General features: G+C 40.6%; 1 protein-coding gene and 2 long non-coding RNA genes across 3 annotated transcripts; 1 reads left to right on the forward strand and 2 right to left on the reverse strand.

The window, feature by feature from the left end:
* Window positions 1-1184: 1184 nt before the first annotated feature.
* Window positions 1185-17290, reverse strand: LOC117678974 (alcohol dehydrogenase class-3). The gene is made up of 9 exons (XM_034440520.2): window positions 17197-17290; window positions 14272-14373; window positions 12181-12322; window positions 11523-11610; window positions 9448-9667; window positions 5332-5592; window positions 4491-4626; window positions 2774-2912; window positions 1185-1513 (listed from the first exon to the last, which is right to left on the reverse strand). Exons 1-9 carry the CDS (start codon window positions 17206-17208, stop codon window positions 1489-1491), a joined length of 1125 nt encoding a protein of 374 aa, XP_034296411.1. The 5' UTR covers window positions 17209-17290; the 3' UTR covers window positions 1185-1488.
* On the forward strand, window positions 3265-11826 carry LOC117678977 (uncharacterized). Its single transcript, XR_004595204.3, has 2 exons — window positions 3265-3388; window positions 11053-11826. It is a non-coding gene; the product is annotated as an uncharacterized LOC117678977 (long non-coding RNA).
* Window positions 17291-20240: 2950 nt separating the features above from the next.
* On the reverse strand, window positions 20241-26429 carry LOC132709743 (uncharacterized). The gene is made up of 2 exons (XR_009620742.2): window positions 24073-26429; window positions 20241-22615 (listed from the first exon to the last, which is right to left on the reverse strand). It is a non-coding gene; the product is annotated as an uncharacterized LOC132709743 (long non-coding RNA).
* Between the last annotated feature and the right edge of the window lie 1212 nt (window positions 26430-27641).

A 27641-nucleotide genomic window follows, 5' to 3' on the forward strand; every position in this document is an offset into this window, starting at 1 on the left:
CTTATGACTCTCCCTGACATTTTGGTTATGGTAAACCAGCTACCTCCAATGACCCAAAATAGTAGTTGGCACTTACTTTGAAGTACATTTCTGGTCACTGCACAAAATGGGTCCAACAGTCCCACCTTTTGAAGAGGAGGAGACTGAGAAAGTTCATCTGGTTTAAAGGTTGAAATGCAGGATAATTTTACTGCACGTCTGTTACATGTAGTTTTGCTATTCACATCCATCTTTACCAGTTCCTAGTTATGCTAACTGAGATGAACCTTTTCACTAGGACAGTGTTTCTCAACCTTGGTAGCTTGAAGATGGGTGGACTTCAACTCCCAGAATCCCCCAGCCAGCAGCGCTGGCTGGGGGATTCTGGGAGTTGAAGTCCACCCATCTTCAAGCTTCCAAGGTTGAGACAAACTGCTCTAGGAGATAAGAAGCTTTAGGTTCCAACTGCTACTTAGAAGACATGGAGTTAACCCTTTCCTCCCAAATCTTTCTGGTAACCAGAAAGGTGGTTTGCAGTAAAACGAACCACCATTATCTCAGCTCATTTGTCAGAATGCCCCATAACATTTTCAAAACTCCAAACATGTTTTAACATTCCAGAAAAATAAGGAACCTTTGAATTGTACCCTACATGTAAAAAGAAATATCCACACCTAAAATTACTGTGCAGCAGTGGATTTAATTAGAAAGGTGAAACCCAGTTCTAATTAGCAAAAAACAGTTTCCTTTATAATCTTACGGAAACAGCTTTTCAAATCATCTCGGTGATGTCTCAGGCCCTTGGAACTGTCTTATGTCATAGGGAAATCTAGAAATTATGTGAATTGTGGTCGCACGCATTGGCAGTTGGGAAGGCTGGAATGCAACATATATTTCTGAGCAAATATCAGTGAAATATATGAGTATGGGTAGCCTAGATCAATTGATGGGACTTTTCTGCTTATTGTTACTCCCCCCCATTGAATAAAAGCTATAATAGGTCTAACTTGGAGTTGTGTTATTTATTCGTAGGGTTAAATTGTTCTTGGAAACCACAGCCTATTCACGCAATCCATTGGTTATAGTAAAACTTTTTTTTTTTTTGCTTGTCTTTCATTGCCTCTATTGAAACAAACCAGAACTACCGCAGAATTCCTGAATAATTGGTAAATCTGAAGGGGGAAGAAAAACCCTTCATACATATATCCTTATAAGGTAATGACAAATTTTAATCATGATTCTTTTTCCAAGATATCCTAAACTGATTATTAGTAGAAGTATTAAAAAAATAGTTTCTGATTTTACGTAAACCTACAGTTTGTTATTTCCTGATCCACTAAGATGGAAAAAGTTAGATTGTATACAGAATTTTAAAAACAAAAACAGATAGTGTGTGCTATTTTAAGGCATGATCAATGCTTTTAGTTGCAGAGGAGGGTTCCAACTTGATTATTACCATTATTCCAAAAACTGTGTTGAAAGGTTTTAAACATTATTTCTTCAGACTTTTTAAAGTTTCAGAACAGTTCGGATGCTGTAAAGTGGAAAGAAAAACAATTTCAAACTGTGCAGTTACACTGTACCACAAAAGTAAGATTTCTTATTGTATATTTACTAGAAAACAAGCTGTATTTTTCCTCAAATTATGCAAGACTTGGCTTATAGTCACCAAGAAGACAACGTTATTTTTTCTGGTAAATAAGACATTGAAGAAAATTAAATTATTGAAGGTAAATAGAGAAGTATTTTGTATTCTAAACTTAAAATATCTTAAAGAGAAATCAAGCTAACATAAATAATTGTACAGTAAAAACAATGCTCTTACGACTCTTCTCCAGCCTATGCACTTTTCAGAGGTGAGGACTACAATTCCCAGAATGCTCAGCATTGCAGTCTATTTGCATATCAATCTCAGCAGTTTAAACCGTTTTTTCCCCTTTCCTTCCTAGCTACACTTTTCTCTTACCCCATTTCCAGTTTTTTATTTCATCATTTCCAGTGAAAGGAAAGGAAGAGAGAGGTTGAAATGGCACTAACTGGAGGATTTTTGTGCACCATATATTTTCAGTATGTTTTAGAAGATCATCTTAAATTAGTCATTTTTTCAGATAAGTAACAGTATCTCGTAGCCCTCCATGCATTCAGCAACTTTTCCCATCAAGTGCAACTGAACAGTCAAATTAATGGGTTTCTTTCTGTAATTCACCCTTTGCCGCCTCTTTCTAACCTCTTCCCAATGTAAGATTGCAAGGAAAAGACAGAATGTTTACCGGTAAATTTAAAATGAGGATTCTGGTCACTTGCCATTCTCTGAGGCATCAGACTACAGTCTTATGGCCCTGAAAAAAAATCTGTAGCACAAGCTGTCTTTTCTATAGGCAAAGATAGCTTTAACGTCTTGCCAAAACAGCTGTGCTCCCACATCAGAAGAAAGTTTTAAATGGATCAACTCAAAATCTTGGAAAATACCCCAGCACCCAAACTGGCATACTGATATAACTTCCCTGTCAGGTTTCGATGTCATCTCAAATAGTGCTGACATTCCCATTCAAAGGAAGGCAGTTGATCCAAGCAACATGAGATGGTTAAAAAAAAGTATAAAAAGCCAAGCCGCTATCAAAAAGGGAAAAAAAACAAAAAACCAGAAAAAGGATGCCAGTTGTACAGGTTAAATACTAAACAGTAATTTTGGGCCTACCTAACTAAAAATAAGGCCCATTCTTCAGTAGGGATTATCTCTAAAAAGACCTATACAAAATTGTGTTATAAACTTAATATGCAGCAAAACCCTTACCTCTTTCCAGCATGCATAAGTTCAAAAGCCTCATTAATTTGCTCAAATGGTAGAGTGTGGGTCACAAATTCATCCACTTTTATTTTTTTGGACATGTATTCAGCTACCAACTTCGGTACGCTCTCCACGCTCTTCCAACCTGACATGAAATAAAATTACTACCTAATGCAGAATCGGCACAAGAGAAAATACTCCTAATTAAGCATGTTTACAGCAATATCAGGCAATAATTCAAAAGTAACAATCTTAAAATCCAAAACAGATCTTCTACCTCTTTTGGCCTATAATACAACTAAAATGGTAATCAAGTTTCTAATTTTTAATCTTCATTGTAAGTGCAGGAAAGGACATTTAATTTTCTTTATAAGTAAGAGTTGTGCCCCACATAATTTGTGTGTTGTTTTAAAAAAGATGTATCTTACATAGAAGATAATCTAAGAAGGATACATTCTAGAAGTTGTAGAAAGTTTTTTTTTTTTTTAGAACATTGGAGTATAACCAGTAACAACTGTCACTACTTAAAAGTGCTGCCAATTTTGAGTTTCAACTTAATGGATTTAAACTGGAAAAGAAGGGGGAAAAGCATGGAGGAGATACTATTTTGCTGGGCAGAATGTAAGAAAAAATATTTTTACTTTGGATAGGTCTACTTTAACCACACTCATTTTCTCCACTATCTACACACAGTTCCCAACACATTCTAAAACAGCGTTCACCAACTGGTGGTCCATGGACCACTGGTAGTCCACGAGAAAATGTTGGTGTCTACAGAAAAATTATTTGCATTATTTTATATTGCACTAAATCAGGGGTCCTCAAACTACGGCCCCTGGGATGGATACGTGCAATTAATGTTTGTGTTGTTGCAGATAGTCTCCCCCTTCGGGGTCTTTTTGTGTGGGTTGGAGGGGGCAGAAATTCCAACTTGGGGTCTGCTTCGGCCTCCTGGTGCCGGGGTTTTGGCAAAGGCTGGAGGGAAGTGCCGCTGGTGGCGAAGAGCCAGAGGGTCTTGTTCCAGTGGGATTGCATCATGGCCTAGAACTGGCTGACCATCTCAGCGCACTGAACTCCAGGCACCAGTACTTGGCCTTGCACTCCCACAGGTCTTCCCTCTGCTTGGAAAGCCTATGCTCGTAGTCCTCAGTGAGGTGCTTCAACTGAGCCTCCTTCTCAGTCAGATCCAATTTGAACTGAGCTGTTTTGCCAACTCTTTCTCATGGTGGCTGCTTAGCTCCAACAACTGCTTCTTGTTGGGGCCCTAAGGAACCCAGGTGGGGAGGGGAGGAGTAGCTGGGAGGGGAGGGGTGAGTAGAGGCTAGCGAGGCACCCCTCAATGTGAGTGACATTGAATTGGCCACGCCCACCCAGTCACATGACCACCTACCCACGTCCACCCAGCCGGTCATTAGGCAGATCATATTAATAGTCCGCAGGATTTAAAATTATGCATTTAGTGGTCCCTGAGGTCCGAAAGGTTGGTGACTCCTGTTCTAAAAGACTTATATGTAGTCTTCATCACACAAAGCTGGGCACCAAGAATACATTAGTGAGAAGATATCCTATTTTCAATAAAGAGAAGGTGGGACTGAAATGCAACAGTCCTTGCTGGGGGAGCTCTCCAAATGCTGGAGTTCCAACTTCCAAGTACTAGCTAGACTGGCAATGGAAAAGATCCCAGCTCAGCAATATCAATGGTTGTATCCCAGCACAGCTATACCTCCAAAAGCAGTCCCTTTCCATGTTCGTCCAGTAACCAGCTGGAATGGACGGGTAGAAATTTCTTGACCAGCGCCAGCAACTCCGACTATCACACTCATTCCCCAACCTTTATGACATGCTTCCAAGGCTGCTCTCTGTTGAATGTAGAAGGGAAAATGAGGCAACACAAGAAACAGGAAAGGCCATAGCTCAATGGGGGGGCACAGTTAGAATTCTGAGAAGACATTTTCCATGCTCTTGTAAAATAGCTAACATAAGATTGTGGCCAATCACAAAACAAATATTTAGCAGATTCTCAGTTAATAATAATAATAATAATAAAAAAACTGAGTTAATAACAATGAGAGCCGGGGTGGTGCAGTGGTTAGAATGCAGTATTGTAGGCTAATTCTGCTGATTGCCAGCAGTTCGAGTCTCACCAGCTGAAGGTTGACTCATCCTTCCATCCTTCCATGGTCGGTAAAATGAGAACCCAGATTGTTGGAGGCAATATACTGACTCTGTAAACCTCTTAGAGAGGGCTGTAAAGCACTCTGAAGCGGTATATAAGTCCAAGTGCTATTGCTGTAATAATCCCAGAGCCAAAGGATTATCAATACAAAGTTTAACATTGGCTATTTTCTTGGGAGGCGGAAAAAATTACAAGCAAGGCATGAGTACAGATACTGCACCATCACAATATTGTAAAAGTATCCTTGTAAATAAGATGACGCTAGAGACCCATACTTTGTAACATACCGTCTTCCCATTTCACTTTTTTTATTTAGAAGAAGCTTAAATATATATATATATAAAAAAAAAATGGTGGGTCCACGGAAGATGCCTCAGATTGTGCTTACCATCACACCGACATTCCCGATGCATTCAAAGGAGTAATCTACTCCACCATCTGTTAATTCAACCAGGGCTTCCTGAATAGGTTTCTTGAAATCCTTAGGGTTGATGCATTCTGTAGCCCCAAATTCCATGGCTTTGGTAAATTTGTCCTTGTTGAGATCAACCCCAATAATCCTGGATGCACCGGCTACTTTACAGCCCATGATAGCTGCTAGCCCAACTCCACCCAAGCCAAAGACAGCACAGGTAGAACCAGGTTCAACCTAAAGAAAATGTGACAATTGAACTAACGACATGGGAAAGAAAGCTACAAAAAACAATTCTTACACAGGGAAAGTTCAAAACTTTTAAAACTGACAAACGTAACTTGTGCTTTAAAATTAATTTGGGTAGGTTCATTTATCACATTAAGCTATATTCTGGTTCTCCTTCTTCTTGTGCCATATCTGTCATCGGACGTTGGCGATCATGTTGGCAATCCTATTTTTGTCAACAGCTGTATGAAAAAGTGCTACTGAGTTTTGTCCAAACCAGTCCTTTAGGTTTTGAAGCCATGATATTCTTCTTCTGCCTGGACCTCATTTGCATTCAATCTTTCCCCGGAGGATTAAGTGAACGATGCTGTATTTTTCTGGGTGTTGCATCACATGTCCAAAATATTCTAACTTTTGCTTTTTAATGGCTTTGATTATTTCCCTTGGCTTTCCCAGGTGGCTTGTCACCTCCTCATTTGTGATTTTGTTAACCCAGTTTAGAGCCTTGGTACTACAGTGGTTTAAAGCACCCTGTTATTAACACAGCTGCCTGCAATTTACTGCTGGTTCGAATCTCTCCAAGGCTCAAGGTTGACTCAGCCTTCCATCCTTTCTAAGGTAGGTGAAATGAGGACCCAGTTTGTGGGGGCAATAAGCTGACTTTGTATAAATATACAAAAGGATGAAGGCTATTGCTGAGCACATTGTAAGCCGCCCTGAGTCTCCGGAGAAGGGCGGCATATAAATCAAATTAAAAAAAAAAAAATATGTAACAGTCGTCTGTAAATCCACATTACATATTCTGGTTAGGTTCTTCTAACTCTGGGCCATGAGGAAAATATGCGGAAAGCATTATGCTCAATCCATAGCCATGGTCTGTTCTTAGTTTAGTTATCCTGCGGTGGCTTTATATGTCACCCTTAACCTGGATTAATAGCTGGTTTATTGTCAAGCATTACTAATCTACCTGTGTAAAATAAAAGAGGCAGGAGAAAGAATGACATTGTCCCCATGGCTGTCTATTTTCCATCACTGAGGAAATGTCTTTTCAAAACAATTACTGAGGAAAATTCAGCCTTCTACCACTACAGAGCCAGTGTCTCCTCCTCCAATTGGGCCCTGCACACCTGTGTTTTTGTATAAAGCAAGAATGCCAGAAAACGCAGGATGAAGAAAGGCTATTGGCCACAGAGAAGGACGACTAGCAAACCAGCTCCCAAAGCATGGAGAAGACTTATTTATATGACTAAAGCTTAACAACGGGAAGCATTATCTGCTTACATACTAATTGCTAGCTTTTTATTCCACAAAGGTGTGGAATAAAGGTGAAAAGAAGGACTAAAGGTGACATGATAGCAGTGTTCCAATATTTGAGGGGCTGCCACAAAGAAGAGAGGGTCAACCTACTCTCCAAAACACCAGAAGGCAAGAAAAGTAACAATGAATGGAAATTAATCAAAGAGAGAAGCAACCTAGAACTAAAGAGCAAGTTCCTGACAGACTAATCAATAAGTGGAACAGCTTGCCTTCAGTTGTGGGTGCTCCATCAGTGGAGTTCTTTAGGAAGAGATTTGACGGCCATTTGTCTTAAATGGTATAAGGTCTCCTGCTTATTCTGTTCTGTTATTTCATATGTGCTTGACCCTAAGCAGAATGGCATCCCTGCTGCTCTGTTCACCTAACTACAGTAGTGGCCAAAATTGTGCAAACCTTTTGGGAAAAGTGTATTTTCTAAAACTAGCTAATAACACCACTTTTTTTTTTGGAGCAGTACCATAAAATTATATATCAATGGAAAGATAATTTAACCAAGAATGTAATGCAATAACTTTTATGAAGGATTTGCTATTAGAATAGTAGTTACAGTATAAAGGAGAAAAGTGAAACACATAGAAAAAATGAGATATACAAAAAGTATCACCAGAGAAAAAACAAGATATACAAAAATTATCACGTCAGTTAATACTTAGTTGGATAACCTTTAGCATGAATTACGGCCTTCCAACATCTTCCCATGGAGTGAACCAAGTCTTTTAGTTCTGCAGCTATTATAATGTGAAACCAAGATTGAATGATTGCTTCTATTAACTGGGTTTTATTGCTGGGTCGCTTCTGACTAAGAAGTTTCTTTAGTCTGCTCCATAGCTTTTCAATTGGGTTAAGGTCTGGGCTATTCCCAGGCCATTCCAGCAGTGGAATATGATTATCTTGAAACTCAAAAAAAAAAAAAAAAAAAAGTGGTGTTATTAGCTATCAAACCTCAAAAATACACTTTTCCCAAAAGGTTTCCACAATTTTGGCTACTATTGCAAGACTGTACCGTAAAAGTAGCATCAGAAGCAATGCTGCTATTACGGTTTTGTTAAATAGTGTATGAACACACATACTGATGTTCTTGTCTAAAAGCCGCTATTCTCAACTTTTAAAACAGGAATGTGAAACAAATGGCGGACAGGCCTGGAAAAAGAGTTGAGTTGGATCTGAGTGCTGTGAATTACTATCTTCCTCCTACCATCTCCAGCCAGTTTCTTATAAAAACCAGCTTTAGAATAGGTGATCTACAAGCAGTCCTCAACTTATGACCATAATTGAGCCCGGAATTAATCATTGTTAAGTGGGTCATCAGGTGACTGGATCCGATTTTATTACTTTTTTTCCCCTCATGGTTGTTGACTGAGTGCTATGGTCATTAAGCGGACATGCTGGTTCTTAAGTCAACGCTGTGTTGTTAAGGGAATCCATTTTAAAAAATGGACATGTTTTAAAATAGAGACGAGCACTGCCTCCTAAAGTCGGCTACGATTAGTGGAGTAAAATCCACAGGGACTCCTTTACCATGTTTTGCAGAAACTGGAAATAAATGTTGGAAACTGGGGAGGGGCGGGGGACACATGACAACGAGTCATGTGACTGTGATGCTGCAAATGGACGGAAAGCCAAGCCGGTTGCCAAGCACCCAAAATGCAATCATGTAAAACCTCTTTCTCTTTCTGCGCTTGTGTAGATGTGTGGTGTGTGTGTGCACGCACAGCCATCATAAATTTGAAATCAGGTTGTCAAGGAGATTTTGGAGAGTCCCTCATAACTTTGGTTACTAACTTTCTGGTTATTTCAAGGCCTACCTGTATAGGCCTTTCTTTACTTACCAAATTTAATGACTGAGCCTGTACATTTTTCCTTTTTTAATGATAGCTTGGTGAAGTTTAATAACAGCTTGCTTTGTACAGCATGCTGAACTCTAAAGTGATTATGTTTTCGCTTAGAAATCCATGTGAACCAGCCAACCATGGCTTATTCAACAGACCATGGCTTAGCACAGCAGCCAATGTCCCAGAAGCCAATGTCACCTTTTACAAGTTGCTTTTTCTTCCATGAAAATAACAACTTAACAGTGCCTAGTGGAAAGCTTTTGATAAAACACAGAAACAGGAAAAAAATGTCCACTTCCAAGTGAAATATGCATGCTTTCTTTTCCATTTAAAATATAGGGCGGGGGGGGGGATAAAAGGAGTGCACAGGGCACACAGCTCATCGTCATAGGAGAAATAAATAATATTCTTTCCTAAAATGTTTTTTCCATTCTAGCATTTCTTAACCCTGGCAACTTTAATTTGTTTGGACTTCAACTCCCAGAACTCCAGTGCGCCAGCTAGGGAATTCTGGGAATTGAAGTCCACACACCTTAAAAGTGCTAAGATTAAGAAACACTGCCCTACTCACTGTGTTATATTATAATCACCGCCCAGATTTGCTCTATGAGGGGTGGTCTCTAAATAGGATATATAAATATAAATTTTAAAAAAATAGTTTAGGATTAAAATGACCTTGTAAGAAAAAAGAATTGAGAGGAAGCAGATGTCCTACCTTTGCAGTGTTCAAGGCTGCTCCGTAACCTGTAGAAATTCCGCAGCCCAACAGACAGACTTTGTCCAATGGCGCTGAAGGGTCTATTTTTGCCAGGGATATGTCAGCCACAACCGTGTATTCTGAGAAAGTGCTTGTTCCCATGAAGTGGAGAACTTGCTTTCCTTTGCAGGAGAACCGGCTGGTACCATTGGGCATCACACCTTTTCCTTGAGTGACCCTGCAGTGGGAAAATTACATCATTCACGTATCACAATACATTAATTGGCAGGCTGCAGTACAGACCTAAAACCCTGATTTGGTGCACTGTGTTTTTTGTTAGCATAAATCTGGATTAGGCACATCATACCGAGATGAAATTTAGTTATAAGCTTTGCAGCCTATATGAAACAAAATCCATGTGTAAACCATGTATTAAGATTTAGCATGCTGTGTGAACCCAGGCAATGGTAGCCAATGCAACAAGCCACAAGCAGGCAATCCACAGTAGGCATCAACCCCTCAGCCACATTTTTGTGTCTTCTGGAGCAATCCCAAATTATATCTATAAATACAAATGGACAGGCAGACGTCTGTAAAAATAAGCTATAAAACCAAGTAAAAAGTTGTTACTTGCATATCTTATAGAAGTAAGGAATTCATCTCCCCCAATGAATTCATACTGCCACCAGAAATGTGACTTTTAGAAGCAAGGCTTGCTTCCTAGATAAATCAAACCACTGTTCAACCTTTTGTGTCAACCAAACCCACGACTAAAACATACTTCCTTGCTTGGCCAGCGTCTTTGTTTGTAAGCTAAAAATCAACTCGTGATCTCTCTTTATAGAAATCTCTTGGGCCTAGGGCTTAAGGTCATTCCTATCTCACTGAACATATGCAATCTTTATCAGCATTAAGACAACCATGTTTTAATTTAACTATAAGTAACGTAACTGTTGTGGGAAGTATCTGACAACAGTTGCCTTACATATATTATTTCATTGATAATCAAGGCATTGATATTACCTGCAATGAAATGTCTGCAAGCAAACAAGCTCAGAGAGCACCAAGGCTCAATTCAACATCCATCCATGTTTCCCCCAAAATAAGACCTCCCCAGATAATAAGACCAATTGGGCTTTTGAGCGCATGTGCTAAAATACCCCCCCCCACAAAATAAGTCCTCCCGGAAAATATTTAAACGTATGCGCAGCGAGTCCCCGCCATTTCCTCTGGTTAGGGTTAGGGAGACAGAGCTGGAAATCAGGTTAGACAGCAAGAGGATCCCTGTTTCGCTTCATGTACCCCAAAATAATAAGACCTGCCCGAAAATAAGGCCAAGTGCTTATTTCGGGGTTCAAAAAAATATAAGATAGGGTCTTATTTTCGGGAAAACACGTCTGTCTGTCTGTCTGTCTGTCTGTCTGTCTGTCTGTCTGTCTGTCTGTCTATCTATCTATCTATCTATCTATCTATCTATCTATCTATCTATCTATCTATCATCTACCCACCCACCTACCATCCATTCATCCATCCACCCACCCACCTTCTATCTACCTACCTACCTACCTACCTACTCTATTGATGTATTATTTCTGATTGCCAACAAGCTGATTTCTCGTCCAGGTTCTACCTCCTGTTCACACACAGGAGCTTTGAAGGAATTCTGAAGCTTTGAAATTCTCCCCCAACTGGAAATGCAACGGGAAACAGGCGTCTTCCAGTTTTCTCATCTACAGCATATACCAGAGCATTTAGGAAAGGAACACCATCAACAAGGAGCCTCCATTTGAGTTAGCTTTCCTCAGGTGAGCTGGATTATAAATCCCCATCCACGGACACAACAGGGCAAAGAACTATTTGGGGCAATGAAAACTTTCATTCATTGCCAAGAAGACATTTGTGTTCTATGGAACAGACTGTCTGTATAAACCTGGCACTGAGAAAATATATCAAACCCCTCCTTGTTCCACTTGATAAGCCAAATGTGCACACATACAGGGTTGAATTCACATACACTGTTCTACCAAAAAGCAAATAAAGCACATTTGATTACTGTAACACACAAACCAGGAAGAAAAATGAAAAGTACCAACCTTATTTTCTGGCAGAGATTCGTTTTAGGGTTTAAGCAGAATTTGCATTCGCCACATTGAGGAATATATAGAGGGATAACCGTGTCTCCTGAAAAACAGATAATAATTTCATCGGATCAAAAGTACAGTGTATTAAATTAGAACGCCTCTATTCACACATTTCTCTATTTTGGGTGGTTAAGGATTGTAGGGGATATGTCAAGGAACACAATAAACAAGAGGTTGGGTAGATCATTCAATTCTCTCCACTCCCTATTTGAGAGGTTCTGTTTTTTGCCTTAAAAAATAAAATGTGTTAAACTCACTGCATTGATTTTTCATATTCTGCAAACCAAAAAAATAAGAAAAGTATGCATTTTTATCTGGCGGACTCTGGGAGACTACAAATTGCCCACCTTGTGCTAGAAGTTTTATTTATAAAAATAAAAATTCACGTAGGCGAAGGCAAGGACTCACATAACCTCACAAAAATTTGAGGAACAGGCATAACCTATTCTAACCTGAGGCAGAGATGCATAAGCAGCCGAAACAATATCATAATCATGCCATCTAATATGCTTGACTGGAAAAAACCAAGACTTTTGACATTATATAAGATTATTCCTCTTATTATGCTATTATTCCTCTTGATGGAACATCGAGAGACCCAATTTCTTACCTGCTTTAAATTTAGTCACTCCTTCTCCAACACTCTCCACAATCCCTGCTCCTTCATGACCCAGGATTACAGGAAAGCTCCCCTCAGGATCAGTGCCACTCAGAGTAAAAGCATCAGTGTGACACACTGCAGTAGCAATAATCTAGGAAGATAAAATGAATAATTGTATAGAGCAAGGGTGTCAAACTTGATTTCATTGAGGGCTATATCAGGGTTGTGTTTGACCTCGGGGGATCGGGGTGGGCTGGCTTGATGTCCCTTGTGTCAGGGGTGCCTGTGGCGGCCCGAGTGCTCTGCCTGTGAAAATGGACTCCCAATTTCCGTTTTCAGCTGGGATGGCCTCCTGCAACCCTCTGCCAGTGAAGGTTGGCCCTCCCATGCGGCCCTCTTGCAGAGGGTTGCAGGAGGCTGTCCCAGCTGAAAATGGAGATTGGGAGCCTGTTTTCGCTGGCAGAGGCATCGCGGGCCAGTCCTTCGCTGTTTCCAGGGCAGCCCCGCAGGCCAGATCTAAGCACCCTATGGGCTGTATCTGGCCTGCAGGCCTTAAATTGGACACCCCCGGTAAAGAGGAAGACAGTACATTTCCAGGATTCAGCTTATGTATTTAAACATTAAAACAATCCCCAAGGCAAACTGCTTTTCTGCAGGCAACCTTAAGGACTCTCTGTTGTAGTGTTTTAGGAAAAAATTTAGAATCCAAACAGCAGAGCAGAAACTGGAAAGACATAATTCATATTACCATTCAACCATCTCTACCATTCAGTTTAACCCTAGATCAGTGATGAGATAAAGCAAGCAAAGAAAAGACTAATACTCTTGGGTTCTCTAGAAAAGGACTTGAGATATAAATACAACTCAGTCTCAGCCTATCTGCTGTATCAAGGAGGACAGGGAATCTTCTTTCAGTTTATGAAATAGCTTATGTCAGGGGTCCCCAAACCGCGGGCCATGGCCCACTACCAGGCCTTGAGCCTTTTGGAACTGGGCCGTGGAAGTGGTGTGGGCGAGTGAAACCATCCCCTCTTCCACCCTGCCTCCCCAAAGCTGAAAAGGTTGGGAAACTTTGGCCTACAGCCGTGATGGCATGTGGAGCCATGTCGCCTGGCACGCAGTGTTGCCCGTTCCTCTTTTGGATTTCTGGCGTACATGCGTGCACGACGATCAGCTGGCCTTTTTGCATGCGGCAGTGCCAGAAACTGGAAGAGCTGGCCATTTTCCTGTGGGAGCATGTGCACCGGCCAGCTGATCATCACATGCGCATGCGCGCCAGAAACCCGGAATAGTAGCTGGCTGAAACCGGAAGTTCAGTAGCTGAAACCGGAAGTTCATTTTCGGGTGTGCGCATGCGCCCTGGCCAGCTGCTTCTCTGGGTTCTTCCAGACACTCGGTGCCGAAAAGGTTCGCCATCACTGGCCTACAGTATGTGAAGCACAACACCAATAAATGATCATTACTGAAATCTGTAGTATCTTCAAGTTCATGTCTAGTCTATTCCTTACATCAAAACACATTTGATAACTGTTAAGATAGGCTCCTCCACTAGATGAACCCATGGCTGGGAATTCTGAGGCTCATAGTCTCAACACTTCCGGAGGTCACCAAGTCAAGAAAAAGATGTCTCAAAGCAACTGCAAGAGTCTCTCTCTATATATATTTGTTACAACAGGATTTCATGCAGGTACCTTAACTGGTACCTTCCGTACCAGTTTGCAAATGTGAGCGCGCACGTGCGCACTTTGCACGCATGTGCCACCTCTACGCATGCGCACAGCCTTCTGCACATGCTCAGTAGTCGCACATTAGGTCCGGGTGAATGGGCGGAGCCTCCCGTAGTCGCCACTAACGGTTCGCTCAATCCAGACAGAACCGGCTGAATCCCACCACTGATTTCATGGACAGTCTACTAAATACTTACAATTGTTATTACTAATTCTATTACTGGATTCTATCATTTATCATGGAAAGCAAGAATTGTAAAGTATAAAAGTAGTCACCCAAAATATTGGTCTCGCATTGGCTATTAAGAGTAGCTGCAATGAATACTACGTCCACGTGTGCAGATCTATTAAAACTCAACCCTTGATTCATTACCTTGATACGAACTTCATGGGCTTTTGGAGGAGCGACTTCCACTTCCTCAATGGACAGTGGTTTGCCTGCCTCCCAGGCAACAGCTGCCTTACATTTGATAACCTAAAGAAGAGAAGAAAACTTTCCATGTAATGAATTCAATGGAGACGATCACCTTTAAATCTTGGAATCAATCCCAGAATTTCTATTCAAGACTCAAGTTTGCTCATTACTGGAACTTTGGAGATCCTCATAGAATTGGAAATGGATCTTCACTTCTAATAAAATCAGCAAACACTCTAGATCAGGGGTCTCCAACCTTGGTAACTTTAAGACCTGTGAACTTCAATTCCTAGAATTCTGGGAGTTGAAGTCCACAAGTCTTAAAGTTGCCAAGGTTGGAGACCCCAAATCTAGATGTTTAGACAGGGGGTTAGAATTCTTAATTTGTCAATGTCATTTGGAATGGGAAATGTGGAAGAAATTCCACAGCACTATCACTTGTCCTTTTTAATCTGGATTTAAGCTTTGTCTTGAACAGTTTGTTCAATTCTTACTGCAATGCACAAAGTTACAAAATCATAAGAAGGAAACTAATTCATTTTTTTACAGAGCAAGGTTCAAAAACATGATGCCAAGTAAAATATTTGCAGTCTTCCCAGTGCCCTTATCGTTACCAACTATGCATTCATGAGAAAAAGATATAAGCATAAATGATCAAAGTATTATGCATAAATCCATTTGATAATACAGTAAAATATGTTTTGTAAGAATTTAGACTATGAGGTTATGTAGAATTTCTGCTTTGAGAACAAAGAACTAGTTTCCTAATTTATACTGGCTAACAGGTCAATTTCAAGCAATTTTTCCATAACAGAGTAAACTTTTTAAAGTATGTTCTAAGATGCATTGTTAGCAATTAGAAATTACAAAAGGCTAGAGAAATAAATGTGATGCAATAAATCGGTTTTTTAAGCAGCTGCAGAAGAATATTTTTTATTTTTGTATTTTTATATAGTCTATACTGTTTTTGGTAACTAGTTAAAAACACCGTATTACTCAGGGGAAATAAAAGATACCCAAGCCATTTTAATCCTGAAGCCCTGAAGATTTGACTTAGCAACTGCAAAGTAACACTTGGAAGAGAATTCTGTAATGAAATGCAGAGCATTATATTCCATAAGTAATTTTCATTATTCTGCAACTGCTATATTGGTTGGTTTGAACAGACATGCTGTCCAGCATTTTGAACACATAAATTGTTTGGATATGCAATAATCTCAGTTCAGATTACAAACTTTACCTATAGCACAAAGAAAGCAGAAGGTAAATTCTGGAAATTATAGTCCTAACAATGTGGGAAAGTGGCAAGTTGAGGAATATTACAGGACCACATAAACACATTAGCTTTCCAAAGGAGTTCACTTATTGAAAAACTGTATAGGCACTAAGCTAGAAAGTGGGAAACCGTAAATTCTTGTCCTATCTTAGCCATGAAAGCTGGCTGGATAATTTTGGGCCAATCACTCTCACTCAGCCCAACTCGCCTCACAGGGATGTTGTTTTGGGGAAAATAGAAGGTGTGTTGGATATGTTCACTGCATTGAGTTATTTGTAAAAATAATAAAAGCGCAATATAAATAAAATAAATAAATGTTACAATACTCCCAAATTCCTCACTGTGTGGGTATAGTCTGGAAATCTGGAGCACAAGACTTATTTGAAAGTAATATTATTTTTTCACCTATATGGACTCCTCTCTAGCTGAAAAGATTAAGAGGCAAATTGAGAAAACGAGCCAAGTTAAAAAAATATTCAAATACAAGCTTGTGGGCATGCAAATTTTACGTTACAAAACCCAGAAACCTAAACATGGTTCGTTGAATAGCTACTATCAAGTACTTTTATACTATGTTTAGAATGCATTGCACCTTACGTTTAGAATGTAATACCCCAACCCAGAATGTATTCAGGTCTAAAGCATGCTTTACAAATCACTTCTAAAGTGATTTGTAAAACAACCCAGAATGTATTGCCTTACAAATCACACTAGCTAGGAATGTAATACCCCAACCCGGAAATAAGCAAACCCCCATATTTTGATTTAGCATTGGTGTGAACCCCGCTGATAAGAGGGACAGTGTGAAGAAAACCAAATCTGAACGTCTGAAAGTTTGTTCTGTACATCAAAGCAGAAATCAGGACAAACCAACCAGAGAAAATCACCGGTTTCAAGCCAAGTGGGGGGGGGGGGGAAATAGCACACGAAGACCACAATCAAGTACAACTCAGTGATGATGATGATGATGATGGTGGTGATGATGATGATTAGTCTGAGCGGAGAAACAGAAGACTGTGTTCTTGGGATTCATGGACCCAGCTGCTAAAATGCCTGAACGTCAGAATGTCCCTGTCCGCGGACACGCGTGTCTTCTGGGAACCTCCAAATCTATAGGCTACCTACCCCGTGGCAGGCAAGCGATACAGAAAACGCCTCTCCGACCTGTTGTCGTCTGAGATACAGCAGTTGTACCCGGGGGTCTCGTCAGCCCCTTTGCCCACTGGAACAAGGGTCTCCAACCTTGGCAACTTTAAGCCTGGCGGACTTCAACTCCCAGAATTCCCCAGCCAGCAAAGCTGGCTGGGGAATTCTGGGAGTTGAAGTCCGCCAGGCTTAAAGTTGCTGAGGTTGGAGACTCCTGCACTGGAATTAAACTCTATTAAACTCCGTGAAGTTTTGGGCAAAGGTCTGAATGCGCAAACTCCCGTCGCTGGTACCCAGGGCCACCCTTGCCTCTCTTCCCTGCCTTTCCCACGGCCTTTGGCGAGGACAAAGCTCGCCTGGAGGCAGCTTGAGCCGTAGGCGGCCGCTTTCCTCTCGAGGGTGGGAAGGTGGGTGGGAAAGTCCCGGGGCTCTGAAGCGTCAAAGCAAAAGCGTCTCCTTACCCCGCTCGCCATGGAACACGTGAACCCCGCCGAGCCCAGATCACTCGGATCTGTTAATCTGAAAGGATCTCTTCTAAGGAGGCCGAAGCATGCGCACTCGCCCAGGGATCTGCCTACTACAGGAGGAGGGTCGAAGGGAGGCGCTGACGTGTGGATGAATACACGCCTCTCGGGTTTTAGAAGGGCTGACCTGCTTTAAATTCGCCTCCCCCAACGACTGTGGGTACTGTCAGCTGCTGTTTGCTCGGCGTTGCACTGAACTGAACACTGGCGTTAATTAGAATAGAATAGAGTAGAGTAGAGTAGAGTAGAGTAGAGTAGAGTAGAGTAGAGTAGAGTAGAGTAGAGTAGAATAGAATAGAATAGAATAGAATAGAATAGAATAGAAGCAGAGTAAAGTAGAATAGAATAGAATAAGAGTAGAGTAGAGTAGAGTAGAATAGAATAGAATAGAAGCAGAGTAGAGTAAAGTAGAATAGAATAGAATAGAATAAGTGTAGAATAGAATAGAATAGAATAGAAGCAGAGTAGAGTAGAGTAAAGTAGAATAGAAGCAGAGTAGAATAGAGTAAAGTAGAATAGAATAGAATAAGAGTAGAGTAGAGTAGAGTAGAGTAGAATAGAATAGAATAGAATAGAAGCAGAGTAGAGTAGAATAGAATAGAATAGAATAGAAGCAGAGTAGAATAAAGTAGAATAGAATAGAATAGAATAAGAGTAGAATAGAGTAGAATAGAATAGAATAGAATAGAAGCAGAGTAGAGTAAAGTAGAATAGAATAGAATAAGAGTAGAGTAGAATAGAATAGAATAGAATAGAATAGAAGCAGAATAGAATAAAGTAGAATAGAATAGAATAAGAGTAGAATAGAGTAGAGTAGAGTAGAGTAGAGTAGAATAGAATAGAAGCAGAGTAGAGTAAAGTAGAATAGAATAGAATAAGAGTAGAATAGAATAGAATAGAAGCAGAGTAGAATAAAGTAGAATAGAATAGAATAGAATAAGAGTAGAATAGAGTAGAGTAGAATAGAATAGAATAGAATAGAAGCAGAGTAGAGTAAAGTAGAATAGAATAGAATAAGAGTAGAGTAGAATAGAATAGAATAGAATAGAATAGAAGCAGAGTAGAGTAGAGTAAAGTAGAATAGAATAGAAGCAGAGTAAAGTAGAATAGAATAGAAGCAGAGTAGAATAAAGTAGAATAGAATAAGAGTAGAGTAGAATAGAATAGAATAGAATAGAATAGAAGCAGAGTAGAGTAAAGTAGAATAGAATAGAATCAGAGTAGAGTAAAGTAGAATAGAATAGAAAGAGTAGAATAAAGTAGAATAGAATAGAATAGAATAAGAGTAGAATAGAGTAGAGTAGAGTAGAGTAGAATAGAATAGAATAGAAGCAGAGTAGAGTAAAGTAGAATAGAATAGAATAGAATAAGAGTAGAATAGAGTAGAGTAGAATAGAATAGAATAGAATAGAAGCAGAGTAGAGTAGAGTAAAGTAGAATAGAATAGAATAGAAGCAGAGTAAAGTAGAATAGAATAGAAGCAGAGTAGAATAAAGTAGAATAGAATAGAATAGAATAAGAGTAGAATAGAATAGAATAGAATAGAATAAGAGTAGAATAGAATAGAATAGAAGCAGAGTAGAATAAAGTAGAATAGAATAGAATAAGAGTAGAATAGAGTAGAGTAGAGTAGAATAGAATAGAATAGAAGCAGAGTAGAGTAAAGTAGAATAGAATAGAATAAGAGTAGAGTAGAATAGAATAGAATAGAATAGAAGCAGAGTAAAGTAAAGTAGAATAGAATAGAAGCAGAGTAAAGTAGAATAGAATAGAAGCAGAGTAGAATAAAGTAGAATAGAATAGAATAGAATAAGAGTAGAGTAGAGTAGAATAGAATAGAATAGAATAGAATAGAATAGAAGCAGAGTAGAGTAAAGTAGAATAGAATAGAATCAGTAGAGTAAAGTAGAATAGAATAGAAAGAGTAGAATAAAGTAGAATAGAATAGAATAAGAGTAGAATAGAGTAGAGTAGAATAGAATAGAATAGAAGCAGAGTAGAGTAGAGTAAAGTAGAATAGAATAGAATAAGAGTAGAGTAGAGTAGAATAGAATAGAATAGAATAGAATAGAATAGAATAGAATAGAATAGAATAGAAGCAGAGTAGAATAAAGTAGAATAGAATAGAATAGAATAAGAGTAGAATAGAATAGAGTAGAATAGAATAGAATAGAAGCAAAGTAGAATAGAATAGAAGCAGAGTAGAATAGAGTAAAGTAGAATAGAATAGAATAGAATCAGAGTAGAGTAAAGTAAAATAGAATAGAAAGAGTAGAATAAAGTAGAATAGAATAGAATAAGAGTAGAGTAGAGTAGAGTAGAGTAGAATAGAATAGAATAGAATAGAATAGAATAGAATAGAATAGAATAGAATAGAATAGAATAGAATAGAATTCTTTATTGGCCAAGAGCGATTAGACACACAAGGAATTTATCTCCAGTGCACAAGCTCTCAGTGTACCTACAGCAATAGGGATAGATCATGATCATAGTTGTTGTAAAAAATACATTCATCATAAAACATTAGATGCAGCTCTCTGCAACCCAACAAGACAAACACAGACTTCAACTGATAATTAGAAGTGCAGAAAAAACAACTGCTACCAACCTGCCTTCCACTGAGGAGCTGTATACTGCAGGAGTCAAAAAGTGGGCTGTGAAAATTAGATATTAGACCTCTGGCATTCTGGACATAAATTGTTTCAACTTCTACCCTCAAAAAGACGCTATAGAGCACTGCACACCTAAACTAACTAGACACAAGAACAGTTCCCTCCCCCAATACCATCACTCTGCTTAACAACTAATTCCCACAACAATGTCAAATAATTTACTAAGACTGTATTACTATTATTCTTCTCTTCCTTACTAGTATCTATCTCTTCCCACTTATTACTATGACCATGTTGCTTGTATCTTTCAATTATATTGTTTTTATTTGTTTCCTTGTTGTAGGAAAAATGACGGACTAGGACAAGCTCTTCAGTGCAGGAAAGAGTTTTTATTTGCGCAAAGGTTCAAACAGTCCGAAGACCCCAAAAGTTTGAACAAAGATGGATGATTTCAACCAGATATTTATACAGTATAAAGACAAAGTTATTACGAAGAGTACAACATTTCACACGTAGAAGTTACCCTTTAATCTATCTCTAGGAAAGACATAACAGCATGGTTCCCACAGGCTCAGGCTTTCAGCTCCGGAGCTCAAGACATAACAAAAGGAGATAAGAGGCTAGAAGACGCCTCAAGGGCAATAAGGAAGCAGCACCCGTTATCCAGGGATATGCATGACATTTGGGATGCAATAAACATTAAACAACAGAATGTATCTGTTTAGGGTCAGTTTGCCCTTCTACAATTCTGTACCTACGTCAAATACCGTTTGTCATTTCAGCACCTTGGCACGGGAGAGGCACTTCTGTCTTGACCAAAGATTTGGATTTCTAATATTTGAGTTTTATCCCAATATCGAATCTTAGCCTGGCTCATACCCCCCTTTGTGACTCATCTGTTTATCCAGACGAGTCACACCATAGGTCCTCTTCCTGCTGGAGCCGTTTGTAATCCCACGTAGCCATCACCTGAGCAGTTGTCTTACGTTCCACCAGCAAGGATAGACTTTTAGAGAGAGTTTAACAAACAGAGGTAAAATACACGGGAGAAAAAGACACCCTTGCAGCTATTAATCCTACCAGGCCAAAGATGGCCTGCAGGCCAGGTAACTTTGGCCACCATCCTGAAAACATATCCTGTAAATTAAGGCCTTTCCAAGTCTGGACTGACACATGAGCTATTTTAACCATTTTGTCTGTTATTTCCTTAATAACCTTTCCGCTTTCATCAACTTCTATACAGCAATTAGTCCACATACCCCTCCTTCCTTGGCTAACAAATAATCTAAAGCTAACCTATTCTGCATAATATATGTCCTTGATTTGACACTTTCCCTAGCTAATTGAGTAAGACCTTTTACAGTTTCGTTGGTGATGATTTCAACCACAACTTGCAGACGAATTAAACGGTTCAGAATGTATATAGGGGTCCAATAGCCATACATGCCATCTTCCGCCCATGTAGCCGGTCCATAAACCTCAATAATTCGTTCTGCAGGCCATTCTTCACTTCCCCAACTACGTTGGTTACCTCCAACCCTAACTTTCCTTATTGCTGATGTATCTACATGTCTTCTCTGTCTTAAATTTCCCACCTCATCATATACCGGGACACCTAACACCTGTCGGGTTTTAAGGGGAAGCAAAAAAAAAAAAAAATCCTGGTCCAATTATTCCCAGGACCCAAGCTCCACACCAAGATTTTGGTAGAACCCCATATGCCATCTTACCACATATCCAGTATAGTCCATCAGGAGCCAGCCATTCAAGGGTCTGATTATCTGGATCCTTTAAAAAGGATAACCCGTTTACTTTAAACAGGGCCCTTTCATCAGTTCCCTCTGTGGCATTAGCTCCTGACCACCATACCTTACTTTCCCATTTTCCTGTACATATGAGGTTTCCCACCTGATGACAGCCTGGCACAATTTTTCTCCAAAAACAAACATTCCCTACCAGACTAGTAGTCAAGGTCCAGTCTCCATCCTTACCCTTATTATATGACAGATTACCTTTCTGATCCATTTCTAATATTTTGGAATAATTTAATTCCTTGAGCTTCCCACGGCCATTTTTCTCCCATGTTAGTTCCTCCACCAACAAAACAATTCGATACATTCAGAGTGTGGGCTATGTCTTCAGCTAATTTGACAAAGGTATTTGTTACATGACTAGGAATTTCAGGTATATGCAGCTTTTCCATTTCAGATAATATTACAAGGGTTCAGGATTTATTACCAAATAATATACTAGCACCTCCTCTATAATTTTCACGTCCCACTCTACCTTACAGCTTATACATAAAACACAATCAATACAGTGAGTGCAACAACAACACTCACACCCACAATTACAAAACCAACACATTTAAAGAAAATTCTCTTTTCCGTTCTTTTGCATCAAAAGGCAGCTTCCAGGGTGTCCTAAGCAGGGACTTCTTTCATCTGTAAGAGGGTCACACACCGCAGCCGGTTGGGGAAATATTAGGAATCGGAACGACTGAGAAATCAAATGGGCCCTGGTTGTCCACAAAACCATTGCTTATATCTGTAAAACACAATAATCAATAAAGCTACTACCCCAATTACTCAAAGTGCCCACACCCAATTTGCCTCCCACATGGATCCGCAATGATCTCCAATCTCTTGTCAGGATCCAAGTTCCGGACCAATCCAAGAGAGCAGGTGCTCCATCCTCTTTTTAGCTTACAGCGGGTTACATCAGCAGATATACATCAAGGTAACCTATATATAGAATACAAAAGCTTTCTTTAAACATATTCAAATGTCAGTTTTGTTGGATGTTGTTCATCCACGGACACTTTCCAGCCAGTGTCAGCTGCTGCCTTGACTCATGTCCGATGGATCCATGATTTTGATTCTGCAATCTTAATAGCAAGTGGAGAAGTCATAATACCAATAAAAGATCCCTTCCATCTTCCACCTGGTCCCCAGGTTCAAATGAGTGACATTAAGTTACTAATCTAGGGGGTACTTGTTCCATCACATATCGTTGGAATCTCTCAATTTGCTTATTAAGTTCTTGTACCATCTCCATATTCCAACCCCCCCCCCTTTATGACCTAAATCAGGCCACCTAACATACATATTTACCTTATTTTACCATATTTACATGGTCGGGTGGAATAAACCTCCAATACCTGTAAACAATCATACTCAGAAACAGACTCCGTATGCAACAAAGTTGCTGGATTTAATCGGTTAGACACCACCAGACACACCTGTGGATTCTCACTCCTAATTGCATGATATTTTGTCAGCCTTTGCCCACTAATCCACAAATGTCCCTTAGTATCCAACACAGACTGCTCCTCATGAGGGGAGTGCATGAGTATAGGACAAGAAAAAGTAAGTTTATTACAATTCTGAATCAATTCTGCACTTGCAGCCAGCACCTTCAAACAGTGGGGCCAGCTTTTCGGCCCCCTCCCCATCCAATTACAGCAAAAGCTAGCTAGTCCTAAAAAAACCTTCTCAGTTGTCTTTTTGTTCGGGGTTCTGCCAGCATTAGGACCGCCCTTTTCCTGCTCTGGTCCTAAAGCTCGATAACCCTTATATTGTATCCCAAATATCTAACTTTCCTTTTCACCAATTGAGCTTTCTTTCTTGCTACCCAATAACCACACTCTAGTAACAAATCTAACATCATCGTGTATTCATCTTAGTATTCTCCCATCATAAATCCTCTGTCAGTCCTGTTGATCCAAACATCATCAACATATTACAGTATTGTGTCTCCTGGTTGTTGAGGCACATAATACTGTAAGTCTCTAGCTACCGCTATTCCAAACAATGCGGGGGAGTTCTTAAATCCCCGAGACAGCCGAGTCCCAGTATATTGCATTTTCATTCCTGTGTAAGGATTCTCCCACTCAAAATGCAAACAGTGGCTGGCTTACGGGGTGAATGGGAATTGTAAAGAATGCATCCCTTAAATCAATAACAGAAAACCACTCAGCCCGGGGTGGAATTAAACTTAACAGGGTATATGGATTCAACACAGCCGGGTGTAAAGTTACCGTGCCCCGGGCTGTAAAACCCATCTAACTGTTTAATTGGGATAATTGGAGTATTCCAGGAGGACTAAATAAGCACCAAAAACCGCGCCTCCAAATCTCTGAATGCTTTCATAAATAGCACAAATAGCTTCCCCAAAAAACGGGACGCTGCCTCATACTCACAGACTCCACTCCAGGTTTTAGTTCCACCCCCACTGGAGGGTGGCGAGCTGCAAAACCCGGCAGGTTATCCTCAGCGCACATCAAACAACCTCCAAATCTTCTCCGGAGAATGCCTTGTGGTCATTCTCTGACTATCTTCATCAAAAGAAATTGTTGCCCCTAATTTGCTCAGCATATCCCTGCCTAGCAATGGAATAGGGCACTCAGGAATGTACAAAAATTCATGCTGGATTTCAGCTTCCTTAAAATCACACATCTCTGATTTCAAGACCTGCCGCCCCATGGCTTGCCCTGATACCCCCTGGACCTGGATTTTACGTGATCCAGGAGCTGCAATTTGCTTATTTACAACTGATCTACCTGCTCCTGTATCCACTAAAAATGTTGTCTGCTGGCCCCCTATCCTCATTGTAACCAACGGCTCAGGCGGGGGTTCTCCCAAGCCTGGTCCCCTTCAATCTGACCACACCATGTCTGCCAATCCAATACTCTCCCCTTCTTCCTGCAAACTGCCCACGCATCCCTGACCCAAAATCCGCTCTTCTCATCCCTCAACTTCTCACCATCTGTCTTGGGCATTCCTTTTCCCAAGTAATTCCTTTTTCCCAAATAATTTTATTTCTATACCACCCTTCTCCCAAAAGACTCAGGGCGGTGTACAGCCTATTTTGTTAAAAAAACAAGACAAACACCAGAAAGGAGAAAAAAAGTTTTAAAAGCATCTCTTTTCCTCTTTCTCCCCTTCAAAGGAAGGGGGGGGGAGAAAAACCCCCTTGCATCCCACTTCGCAGTTCTCCTACCAACAAACTAGCCTTTTTATTCATCCGTGCCTCCTGCTCTTTCTTCTCCACCTACAGCCCCCACAGCCTCCAAATCTTCCTCCTCTTCCTCCTCCTCCTCATCATCATCCCCTCCCTCACTCTGACTGCTACCTCTAGGCGAATGACTCCCCCTGACTTTTGACTTCACGCCAGGATCACTCATACGCCTCTGATTTCCTCCTCCACTCCCTCCAGCAGCCCCCTTACTTTTCCTGCCTGCTCAGATACACATAACCCGACTGTTTCAGCCCTACATTGCAATAAATCCTCAGCTTTTTTCAACAGGGCTCTCACCCATTGATCAATATATTGAAATTGATCAGGATATTTATCCTGATTCACTACAATCACTCCCCACAACTTATCCACTGTTTCTTCCTTTAACCATCCCTGAGGGGGAGGGGGTCAGCCCATCTCCCTTTGTGGCCACACATATTTACATAAGAATTTTAATTGATCCTTTGATCCTTTCAGATAGGAAGGGTTGCTAAAATACTTGTCAAAACCTTTTAACATGCATGCCAACGGAGTATTTGGCACGCTCTGAACCCCATCCCTTCTACCACACTGCCGTCGACTCATAGCCCCGGAAACTCACAGCCACTAATGAGAAATGCGACGGTTTAACCACCCACACAACCTGACATGGACTTCATTAGGGTAGCCTACCCCGAGTCCGAGGGAGTGATCAATTCCCTCCTTCTGCTTTCAAATGAAGCAGGTACAATTCTTTTACAATATACTTACTTAAAACGCTCCCACTCCGTAGATTCCTGGCCAGGAATTTGTTCAGACCACCTTTCCTGTACCGCAGGGTTCTTGGACTCGATCAGAGCACCGTCGGGCCCACCGGGTTATCGCGGCTGTCTCCCAGAGATGTATCTCTGTGGCGCCTGGAGAATGTTCAGGAGCGACCTCCCGATGGTCCCGAGGGGTCAAAACGGTCCTCAGCGAAATATCGCCTTGTACCCAGTCCCGGCGGCGTCGCCAGCTGTTGTAGGAAAAATGACGGACTAGGACAAGCTCTTCAGTGCAGGAAAGAGTTTTTATTTGCGCAAAGGTTCAAACAGTCCGAAGACCCCAAAAGTTTGAACAAAGATGGATGATTTCAACCAGATATTTATACAGTATAAAGACAAAGTTATTACGAAGAGTACAACATTTCACACGTAGAAGTTACCCTTTAATCTATCTCTAGGAAAGACATAACAGCATGGTTCCCACAGGCTCAGGCTTTCAGCTCCGGAGCTCAAGACATAACAAAAGGAGATAAGAGGCTAGAAGACGCCTCAAGGGCAATAAGGAAGCAGCACCCGTTATCCAGGGATATGCATGACATTTGGGATGCAATAAACATTAAACAACAGAATGTATCTGTTTAGGGTCAGTTTGCCCTTCTACAATTCTGTACCTACGTCAAATACCGTTTGTCATTTCAGCACCTTGGCACGGGAGAGGCACTTCTGTCTTGACCAAAGATTTGGATTTCTAATATTTGAGTTTTATCCCAATATCGAATCTTAGCCTGGCTCATCCTAGTACGATTGCAGTATACTCATGCACATGATTCAGACACTTGGCAATTAGTTCATATTTATGACAGTTGCAGTGCCCTGTGGGTCATGTGATCACTTCTTTGCAACTTTCGTATGAGCAAAGTCCATGGGAAAGCCAGATTCACTTAACTATGGTGGTACTAACTTAACAGCTGCATTGATTCGCTTAACAACCGCGGCAAGAAAGGGCGTAAAATAGGGCAAAATTCACTTAAGAACTGACTTGCTTAGCAACAGAAATTTTGGGCTCAATTGTGATCGTAAGTAGCGGATTACCTGTATAGGAGTTTCTCTCCTTGATAGTCTCCTGGATGGGTTGATTGGGGGGTTTTTTGGAGTTCGCATTTTATAAGCTCTGAATTTAGAGGTCTATTGTTTTTGAAAGAACAGAGCTTGATAGAAATCAGGATTTGGGAAATATGAAGGGCGAGCCCAGTGGTGGGCTGCTGCTGGTTCTGACCGGTTCGGGCAAAGCAGACCTGCGGGTGGGCCGTCCTGGCCCCGCCCACCCACCCGGCCGCAATCCCGTCCTATATCGCTGTGTTGTTTGATGCCGGATGCATGTGTGGACGGCATGCATGAGCAAATTCCCGTGTTTTGTGACGCTATACGCATGCGCGGATGGCGCGCACTCACATTTCTGGTGCTGGGCGAACTGGTTGTTACGGTATGTGACACCCACCTCTGGGCAAGCTGCCAAATATAGAGCAAAGGAAACTCAAAAAAGAGGAATTGCAAGATACTTTAGTTTAAAAAAAACCCCACAATTTTAAATAAGCAGTTATTTTGATAGATCGCTACAGGTAGTCCTCGACTTACCAGAATTCATTTAGTGACCATTCAAAGTTACATCGGCAGTCAAAAAAGTGACTTGTGACTGTTTTTCACACTTATGACCATTGCAGCATCCCCATGGTCACATGATCAAAATTCAGATGCTTGGCAACTGACTCACATTTATGACGGTTGCAGAGTCCCAGGGTCACGTGATTCCCTTCTGCGACTTTCGGACAAGCAAAGTCAGTGGGGAAACCAGTTTCACTTAACAACCGTGTTGCACATTTACCAGCTGCAGTGATTCACTTAACAACCGTGGCAACAAAAATCGTAAAATGGAACAGGATTCCTTTAACAAATGTTACACTTAACAAGAGAAATGTTGGGCTCAAATGTGGTCGTAAATCGAGGACTA

This window comes from Pantherophis guttatus, chromosome 8, assembly GCF_059756535.1.
Source record: "Pantherophis guttatus breed Tessera chromosome 8, ASM5975653v1, whole genome shotgun sequence".
In the NCBI taxonomy this organism is placed as follows: domain Eukaryota; kingdom Metazoa; phylum Chordata; class Lepidosauria; order Squamata; family Colubridae; genus Pantherophis; species Pantherophis guttatus.

Bases quoted from the DNA above. Each gene is read 5' to 3' on its own strand.
- LOC117678974 (XM_034440520.2), bottom strand. The intron at 9,668-11,522 runs GTTGGTACTTTT...TTCCCACTGCAG, and splicing joins AATCTCTGCCAGAAAATAAG to GGTCACTCAAGGAAAAGGTG. The intron at 4,627-5,331 runs GTAAGCACAATC...TACATTCAACAG, and splicing joins TCGGGAATGTCGGTGTGATG to AGAGCAGCCTTGGAAGCATG.